This window comes from Microtus pennsylvanicus, chromosome 10 (genome assembly GCF_037038515.1).
Source record: "Microtus pennsylvanicus isolate mMicPen1 chromosome 10, mMicPen1.hap1, whole genome shotgun sequence".
NCBI lineage: Eukaryota > Metazoa > Chordata > Mammalia > Rodentia > Cricetidae > Microtus > Microtus pennsylvanicus.
In genome coordinates, this window is record NC_134588.1 from 6,412,473 (window position 1) to 6,422,555 (window position 10,083).

General features: G+C 42.8%; 1 protein-coding gene across 3 annotated transcripts in view; it reads left to right on the plus strand.

Moving 5' to 3' along the window:
- Pign (phosphatidylinositol glycan anchor biosynthesis class N) overlaps nucleotides 1–8,943 on the plus strand; it is a 129,299-nt gene extending 120,356 nt beyond the window's left edge. The window contains exon 31 of one of the 3 annotated variants that reach the window (XM_075987647.1): nucleotides 6,984–8,943. In XM_075987647.1, the coding sequence (XP_075843762.1) occupies nucleotides 6,984–7,107 (124 nt within the window). In that variant the 3' untranslated portion in view covers nucleotides 7,108–8,943. The remainder of the gene's footprint in view (nucleotides 1–6,983) is intronic. The other 2 variants (XM_075987648.1, XM_075987646.1) reach the window with 2 other exon arrangements.
- Nucleotides 8,944–10,083: the final 1,140 nt, after the last annotated feature.

Sequence of the window (10,083 nt, forward strand, 5' to 3'; positions counted from 1 at the left end):
TTGCTAAGCTGATATTTTTTAATATAGGGAGTTTTTCCTGTGCCTGTTGCATCTCGGCTACCTGCTTCTTTCTTACAATTTGGGTTGGGTTCATTTGAGACAAAGGAAATCCAGGAACTCAGCTGTGGTATTCAGTGGCTCCCAAGAACCTGAACCATTCTGCTGCCCCTTTCCTGACACCCAGAATTAACTTGTGCTCAATTGTACTTTATGTCCAGAGTTTTTAGTCTTACTTACCAGAGGGAATGGGAAAGTGTTATGGTTTAAATAAAACGCTGCAGTTCCTCGAGGGGCACAGCGGCAGGCTACGAGGGCCAGCAGGTCCCAGGAAGCAGTGCAGTGGGTGTGAGATAGAGATGGATAGGCATGCCATGCAGGGGAAAGGAGAAGGGAGAAGAATAGAGAGAGAAAGACAGAGAGAGAGAAAGAGAGAGGGAGGAAGGGAGGTACGAAGGGAGGGACGGAGGGAGGAACAGAGAAGGAAAGGGGAGACAGGAGAGGAGCCATGGCAGCAGCTACCTCTTTGGGAGAGAGACAGAAAGGAAGAAATTTCAAGCTGGAAATGGAAGGAAGATCTGCTTGCCTAGGTAGATGGGGGATGGAGTGGGCGGGCTTGTCTCTTAAAGGGATAAACAGACCATCATAATAAAAATAATATAAAGGTGGGAGGTTAAGGGAATTGGTATGGCAGATTCTAAAGCCTGCTTTCTGTTTATTTGTGGGCATCATCTTAGGGGGGAGTACTTGAGAAAGCTGGGTGCTAGTCACATCCTGGGGTAGCTAAGGTTTCTTTGCTCTGTCCGGTGTTTGTGGTATGGAAATGTCTGGTGTCTCTTACACCTGTTTAAGGTATTGACAGATCAGAGGACAAAGTTAAGTTTAGGAAAAAAAAATTAAGGACCAGGGAATTGAGAGGGGTGTATCTGACTGTTTAAGGTGGATCCTTCGACTCCCTGGAACTCATAAGAATTTTGGGGGTTGCGAAAACATAAGTTTTAAACAGCAGCGAATTTATATCAAAATTACTGTGACAGATATTTTTGCATAATGAAAACTATGTTTAAGACTATGAAAGGCAGCATGAGAGAGAATATCTTATAGAAATTTGTTTGGTTAGGCTGCATCAGAATCTTTGAGAAGGATAAAATTGTACTTGAGTTATTGATTAAGAAATGACAAATAACTTACTTGGCTGGCACTTAGAGCTACTCCTCAGGGTCCTCCCTGGTTGCTGAGGGCTGTATTTGCCTTTTGCTGTTTAGCACAGGGCCTGCCAGGCTCCAAAAGATCCTGTGGGCTAAGAAAGCTGTAGGAAGACAGGCCTACCTTGACCCGAGCAGCTAGACTGTCGATTCCACCAATTCTGTCCACATCTGGAGATCTTCAGTTTAGATGAAAGGCAGTTTTTCCCAGTGGTCAGTGCTTGGCAGTTGAAACAAATTACGGATGGATGTTGTTGTGTGCCCATTTGTCTTCTGTCTTCTTGGGAGGACGTAGAGTGCTGCTGCTAGGAGCCAACCTGTCTCTTTTTGTTATGAAAAGTCTTTTAATAATTAAATATTTAAATGCCATATTTCCCAACTCTCTGAGCAATTGAGGGCTGTTTATCAGGTATAACTACAGTATAGAATCTGCCTGGAGAGCTGGGTCCAAGCTTGACTGTACTGGCTCTCAACAGGTAAACCAGAGTTGAATTAAGAGATTTAAAAGTACATACCAATTTAAAACATGAGACTTATTGCTTTGTAGTCTGGAATGAGATACAATTAATAGACAGTTATAACATTTACAGTAAACACAGGTGTGTTTAAGTTACATGGATGCGCATTCGCGCGCGCACACACACAGAGAGAACAGGAACTGAGTAAAATGGATGCTTTGGTGGGCCCTACCTGTAACATCAAGGGCCAGGCCTGCTTGTTTGAGTTTTCTGTCCCACCCAGTACCCCCAGCTGTTTAGCCCCAAAGAAAATAACACATAGGTCTCCATAAATTATAAGCTGATTGGCCCATTAGCTCTAGCTTCTCACTGGATGACTCTCACATCTTGATTAACCCATTTTTCTGATTAGCCATGTGGCTCAGTACCTTTTTTCAGTGGGGCAGATCACATCCTGCTGGTTTGGTGATCTGGGCAGGAGTGGGACGAATCAGCTTCCTCCTTCCCAGAATTCTCCTGTTCTCCTTGCATCATTTCTACTTCCTGTTTGGTTTTCCCACCTATAGTTCCTGTCTGGCCAATCAGCGTTTTTTTATAAAATTATTGACAGAATACAAACAATTCTCCCGCATCACCTACCAAAGGCATGCTGCTTAACAAAACATACAAGCAGGGAATACCTCAGTAAAGATGGCAGGACTTGGTCACCTGACCTGGCTCTCAGTTAAGGTGGCAGTGAAGTCACCTGACATCAGTTAAGATGGCAGTAAGGTCACCTGACCTCAGTCAAAATGGCAGTAGTATGTGTTGTATGGAAAAGCCATTATTTTTTGAGCTGTGGGAGTTTTAAACATAATAACAAGAAAGAACTAGAGGCATGATCTGCCTCATTGCCGAATGGCAGGGATAGTTTGAGGGAAAGCAGAGCCAGGTGGACACTGGCACAGCATTTACAGATGCGTGGCTAATAGTTTGAGGGTTTATACCATAGCTGAAAATGTGAAAAGCCACAAAAACAGTGAATGAATACTGTAAGGCCTGTAGGAAAACATCTTTTCTCTAAAGGTGGGGTATGAATGAAGTCTGACTGGCTCTGGGTCCAGGTGACTCAGAAGCCAAAGGCTAGAGGCCACTCTGAGCCATCTCTCACAGCGGGGACCACTTATAAGTGGTCCAAAAGAAAAGAAAAGAAAAAGGAGAAAGAAAAATTCAAGGGACCCCCAGTCTCCGAATCAAACGCACCACATAGTGTGTGCAGTGCTAGCACGGGAGGACTGACCCTGGGTCGTCCAGTCACATTTTGGCTATGGGAAACAACCAGAGATGAATGTCAGCAAAGGGCTCAATCAGCCATGAAGGCTGTGGTTGGGAGCTGGAAGGGGAAAACTCACCACTGAAGCCTCTGGTGTGCATAGAGGTCAGTGTTCAGACAGATGGAAGTGCAGAGCTGTTGTAAAGAAACCTGGTTCCCAAGTCCAGCATTCCACATGTCCTCAGATGGCCCACCTGCAGGCGGGAGAGAACATGGAGAGAGCCTGGCCGAGTCATGAGCACCAAATGTTACCATTTAAATAAAATGCTATGGTTCTCCAGGACACAGCGACAGGCCACAAGGACCAGCGGGTCCCAGGCAGGAAGCCGCGCAATAGTCGGGAGACGGAGAGGGATAGGCATACCATGCACAGTGAGGTTAGATATTTATTTAGTTATGAAGGGGAAAGGGGGAAAGAGCAGAGAGAGAGAGGGAGGGAGGGGGGGAGAGGGGAGTTGGAGAGAGGAGAGGAGCCACAGCTACAGTTCCCTCTTTGGGAGAGAGACAGAAAAGAAAGAAGCTCAGGCTGGAAATGGAAGGAAGATCTGCTTGCCTTGGCGAATGGGGGAAGGAGTGGGTGGGGCTTGTCTCTTAAAGGGACAGGATAGACCGTTACAGAAAGTAAATCAGCTCCATATCTGGAAGTGCTTGCTGGGGTTTTGTTTTGTTCTTTTTTAATGTTTCTGATTTCCTGTTAGTTTATTTTCCCAGTATCTCTATCATAATAAACTTTAGTTACCTTGTTTTGGAAGACTTTATAGTACGATTAGTCAATTAGTCACCAGATGCTGTATAACAAAGCTAATGTTTTAGTCAAATTTGTATTTTGCAATGAGCTTTTCAAAAGTGTTACTTTAAAAATTACTATAAAATTTTTATTTCCAGTACATCTTAATGATAATAATAGTCTTGGAGTTGTTATTTTCATTTTAAAGTAATATAATTGTTAATGATTTTACTAATAGTAGGTAAGAGCTATATTTATTTCAGGTCAAAGTAGAAATACACAATCAGAGAAGTTTTAGTATATAAAATTTTCAGCATAATGTCCCATTATCTTATTTCTGTAATGAAAATAAGAGATGTTTAAGCTCTTACTGTAGAGTAGATGCTGTCACCAGTTAAGGATCTGGTTTTGTTTTCTTTCTTTGGTCAGCAGTCTACTGTGAAGCAGGCTGTGTGTCTAAGGCTGTAATCCTTGTTATTGCATTAGTCAATTCGAGTTCTTTATTTTCCCTATTAAATTAACTTTGCAATAAGATCAAACTAGAAAGAACTACAGATAAGAACTTCTGACAGTGTCTTTCCAGAGCAAACCTTCACAGACTGTGGTACTCTCCAGCTCCAGGTTCCTACTTAAACACTAACATTGCCACAAGGGAAAGTCTGCACCGAGTGAAAGGCTCTTCCTGGCTCTGTGGGCCCTTGCCTTACAACAGGCTGAAGCTAAATTAATGCCAGCAGCTTAAGGTCTGGAAGCCTGCTTATCTGTGGTGTTACTGGGAGAGTGGGAATATCTACTTACCTTTGTCTCTTCATCCTACTGTTCATCCCACCGATGGAGAATAAGACAACCACCACAGGTTAAAGCCAGATTTGAAGCAAACTTTAAATATGGCTAGGTGGATATGCCAATGTTTTCCCCCTCTCTGATGAAGAACGTAAAACATGCAAGGCTGTTGTTAAAGTTAAGTAGCTAACTGTCACTCTTGGGTATTGAAAACGGGTCAGTTGTGGTGTTTACAGATTAGTTTTGGCAGCGCTGTAGTCACTGTGGGAAAACCCTGTTTTACGTACTTCTCAGGGTTCCTTTCCACCATGTGCTGTATGGACTACGTTTTGTGTTTAAATAGAAAAATTTGGGTTACTAGTTGAATTATTTACAGTTTCATCTATAACACCCACCTTAAAAAAAAAAGCCAGACATGGTGGCATTCATACCTATAATCCCAGAACTCAGGAAGTGGAAACAGGAAAAACTGGGGCTTGCTCAGCCAGCCTAGGTGTATTGGGAGTCATAGGTTCTGTGAGAGAATGTCAAATAATAGTAATAAGAAGAAGGAGGAGGAGGAGGAGGAGGAGGAGGAGGAAGAGGAGGAGGAGGAGAAGGTGGTGGTGGTTTGTGAGGAACAGTACTGAAATTGACTTCTGGCCACTGCATTCATGCACATACACACCAAAGCAGGGGCAGGATTGAGTATTTGCTACTGCTAATGCATTAAGATTGAATAATTTTAGTTGAATCTGTTAATCTTCTGTCTTTTGCCAAAAGCCTGGGAGAGGGTGTCTTCGACTGTGAGATTCATAAAGGGATGAATCCTTTTTACATCAATGACTTTAGCCTTGAATAACATTTTTTTCTTTCTTAGTGACTGGGAATTTTGCCAAAGCACTTCGAACATGAGTAGTCTATGGGTAAAATACAGTCCAAATGTTGTAGTGAGAAAACGGCTTGTGTAAAACATGAGATCAGTTTCTCTGGTGGCAAAGCATGAGCACTAGTTACAGTGGTTCCCTGAGTGGCCCCTGGGCCACAAAGGGCACTGGATTCCAGGCAGGGAGCCACGTGACGGGTGAGAGACCTCGGTGGGGCAGCCAGTCCCATGAGGAGCTGCAGCCTTGGCGGGTGAGACAAGAATGATAGGCACGCCTACAGAGTGAGGTTGAATATCTACTTAGTGGGTTATGGAAAGGAAGGGGCTGGGAGAAAGGGGAGAAGGGAGAAGAGCAGAGAGAGAGAGAAAAACACAGAGGGAAAGGGAGAGGAGTTGGGAGAAGGGAGAGGCAGAAGCTCCCTCTGAGAGAGAGAGAGAGAGAGAGAGAGAGAGAGAGAGAGAGAGAGAGAGAGAGAAAGGAAGAGACTTGGGCTGCGAGACTTGGGCTGCAAGCAGGAAGATCTTCCTGCCTCAGCTGATGGGGGAGTGGGCGGGGCTTGTCTCTTAAAGGGACAGGACAGACCATTATACTAGTGATGTTTCAAAGGCCTTTTTTATAATGTCCTGTACTTGCCAACTCCTCCAGGCATTGTGTTCTTCCCTATTTCAGTAGGAGGATTGTGTTATTATGGTTTTAAAATAATATATAAGTAATATGCATTTTTAATTTATTGCCAATGTAGCAAATGTTTTATTCATACATTTCTAGTTAACTATTGTTTTTTATGGTATTATCTATTTTGAATGCGGACAGGGGCAGTACATGCACTTGAGGAAGCCTGATGTCAACACAGGGTATCTTCCTCTATTTCTCTCCACTTTAGCTTTTGAGGCACAGTCTCCTCGTGAAGCTAGGTGAATGAACAAAGAAAAATAAAAAAGGAAGGCCATGACTGCTCCTAGGTCTGGTGGAGGAGGAGGTTTACTGTAGATAAAAGAGAAAGCATAGTCAGAGGCAGAGATCTGGGAGAGCCCAGGGTAAACATGGCCATGATCAGACAGCCAAGGGATCAGGAAAGTAAAGGACAGGCAAAAGGGCCAGGTAACCAAAATGTCTGGATTATATAGGGAAGAGCCTCTGGGGAAAAGACAGCCCAGCCCCTGGACTGGAGAGTTCAATGTAGAGGTTGGATGGAGTATATCAGCTATGCCCTGTAACAGTTAGGGAGGGATGCTGGGAAAGTCTGGTGGCCAAGTTCACTTTGATATGTTGAAATGGCACCCCAGTTAGCTATTTATTCCAGGTTTGAGAGCTAACACTGAGGTTTATCAGTTAGCTGGACTGGCTGGCCTGCAGCAACCTGGGATCCTCTGGTCTTTACCCCCAGCATGGGAATGGCAGGCATGTGCTGCCATGTCTGGCTGTTTACATGCATGCTGGGAATCTGAACTCAGGTTAGCTTAGGAAACAGTTCACTGAGCCACCCCCTGGCTTCTGGTGTCTGCTTTTTAAATCATTGGTACCTTTTATAATTCTATGCATTTTTTGTAATCCTCTGCTTTGTACATCCATTTAAAATTTTCTCAAAAATTGTAGGGATCTTGTGCTTTTCTCATAAGTTCTCTCCTTTTGCAGCATCAGCCACTATGTGATTGTCATGTCCATGACCATCTTTCTGGTATTTCTTAATGGCCTGGCACAGTTGCTCACAACAAAGAAACTCCAACTGTATGGCAAATCCAAAAGGCATCTCCTGTGATGTTAGTAAAGCCATCAGCCAACATCTGCATCCTGATTCTCCTTAAAGAAAAATCCCACCAAGGAGTCAAGAAGATGGATATTGGACCAGAGAGATGGCTCAGTGGGTAAAAGTACTTGTTCCAGAGGCTGACATGAGTTTGATCCCTGGAATCCACGGTGGAAGGAGAAAACAGCTCCCAGAAGTTGTCCTTTGGCCTCCATGTACATGCTATGCCACACACGCGTGCGCACGCACACACACACACACACACACGCGCACACACACACACACACACACACACACTGCATTATTAAAGATGGATACTAATGCATATCCCCTTTAGAGACTGTTTCACCTGGAACTCTGGATTTATAGGTGGTCTGACATAATGGAGCTTCCTTTTTCTTTCTGTTAACACATAGAATAACAGGTTTCTTTAGGACATTGCCAAGAAGCTTCTTTTCTCTCTAGCTTTTGCAGGGTTGAAATAATGATTGTACCTTAGAACAGTGTAAAGCATCCTTCATTTTCATTTTTTTCTTATTTTATCTGGCAACTTTTTTGCAGTAATGTTTGAGAGCACCTGCCACCCTTTGCTCTTCACAGTGCAACTTCACGGACACCCAAAGGAGCTCATGCCCCTGTGGGGATGGTACTGACACTCTCCAAAGTCATCACAGTGGAGGGACTGAATGGAAGTCACCTGTTAGAACAGATGGCTGTCAGCCCCAGCACTGGGCTGCTTTTGTGGGAGCTCTGACTGCCCGAGCATGTGCTGAGTAAGACAGGTGGGGCTGCTGTCTAGGGCTTTCTGAGCCACAGTGGAAAGCTCTCTGCTCAGCTTTGCTCCTTCTGTGTCCTCAGTAAGTTGGCCTCACTGTGCTGCTTCCAGGACTCTCACAGCCAAGCAGCTAGGTGAAGCTTCCACCCTTAGCTTCTGTCCATTCCTGGGTCATCTTGGAATTTCTGTGGACTCTGTGGCTGTTTTGGTTATTGTTTCAATGTCGGTCCCCAAATCAAAGGCTGTAGTTTCGTGACAGTATCATAAAGACTCAAATTTAAATTGATACTCTTTTTTTAGTCTTAAATTTTAATGAGACCAAAGACCATCAGCCATCGCACTAGATTTAGCTTTCCCTTTGTATATTCTAATGAATGAGGTAATTTGTGCGCTCGCACACACACACATGCATATACATGTGAACACAGGTGCCATCAGAGTCTGTAAGAGGGTGTTGGATCCTTGAAGCTGTAGTTACCAGTTGTGAGATGCCTCAAATGGGTGCTGGGAACCAAACTCAGGTCCTTTACAGATACTTTTACCTTCAATATGTTAATGTTCCTAGGATAGCTATGAATATGTGATCAGTGTTTTAATAGTCACTATACTTGCTGAAGATAAGTACTATCTTTCAAGTTTGAAACAAGAAAAATAAAATTCATTTTCTTTATGTGTCTTAGTTTACTTTTGCCCTATCCTTGAAATTATTGTAATTTGCTGTAGCTTATAAAATAGACATTTCTTGTACCACTTCAGCCAGGTGATTGAGGTTAGCACCAACAGTGAAAGCTGTGCTGACAGTGTGTACACTGGGTATGTCGTGAAGAGCGTTACACCTTCCTCTTGACCATTCACAACCCCTGTTCTCATGGGAAAAAATGCACATGTCTCAATTCAGGAATAGCTACATGACAAAATGCCATTAACCTGGTTACCTAGGAGACAGGTCTGGTGTATTTTCATGCTCAGTTTATGTGTTGGTATAAAAGCTGTTTGGGGAATAAATGAGAGGAATTCTTCAGGATATGAACTCAGGACTTCATGAGGGACCACTGAGAATCTCCCTCCCAATTAAGCCATGTGAGTTGTGTCTTTATTTCTGTCTCCTCCACTTCGGTTGAGAGAGAGAGAGTTTATGTTGGGGTCTGGTCTAGAGGAAATGAAAGATTCCCTTGAAGAAATAGAGGAAAAGACAAAAAATTGGAAGAAATCAATAAATCCCTTATGGAAAGCCAAGAAAAACACCAAGTGAAGGAAACAGTTCAAGACTTGACACTTGAAATAGAGGCAATCTGTATCACATTCTGGAAATAAAAAATGTGGGTAAATGAACATGAATTGCAGATGCAAACATAACCAACAGACTACTAGAGATAGAAGAGAGTAGCTTAAGTGTTGAAGATACGACAGAGGAATAGATTCATCTGCCAAAGGAAACGTTAAATCCAGAAAATTCTTAACACAAATACTCAGGAAATCTGGGACAGCATGGAAAAGCCAAACTAAGAATAATAGGTATAGAAGAAGGAATGGAATTCCAGCTCAAAGGCACAGAAAATATATTCAACAATTCCAACCTAAAGAAGGACATGCCTATGAAGGTACAAGAAGCTTATAAAACACCAAATAGACTGAATTAAAAAAGTCCCCTTGCCACATAATAATGACAACACTAAACACACAAAATCAAGAAAATATAAAGAGCTTTAATGGAAAAAAGCCAAATAACATATAAAGTGAGACCTATCAATCAGAATTATACCTGACTTCTCAATGGAAACTCTGAAAGCCAGAAGGACCTGAGCAGACATTCTTCAGACATTAACAAACCATGGATGCCAACCCAGACTACTATACCCAGGAAAGCTTTCAATCACCATAGACAGAGAAAACAAGATAGTCCATGATAAAACCAGATTTAAACAATACCTATTTACAAATTCAGCCATACAGAAAGTGCTAGAAGAAAAACTCCAATCCAGAGAAGTTAGTTGCATCCACATAAACACAGGCCACAGATACCCTCATACCAGCAAACTCCAAAGAAGGGAAACACACAAGCACTACCACCACCACCACCAAAACAGAAAAATAGCAAGAATTAATAATCACTGGTCATTAGTATTTCTTAATATCAATGAACTCAATTCACCTATAAAAACACACAGGCTAATAGGATGGGTACAAAAGCAGGAACCATTCTACTGCATAAA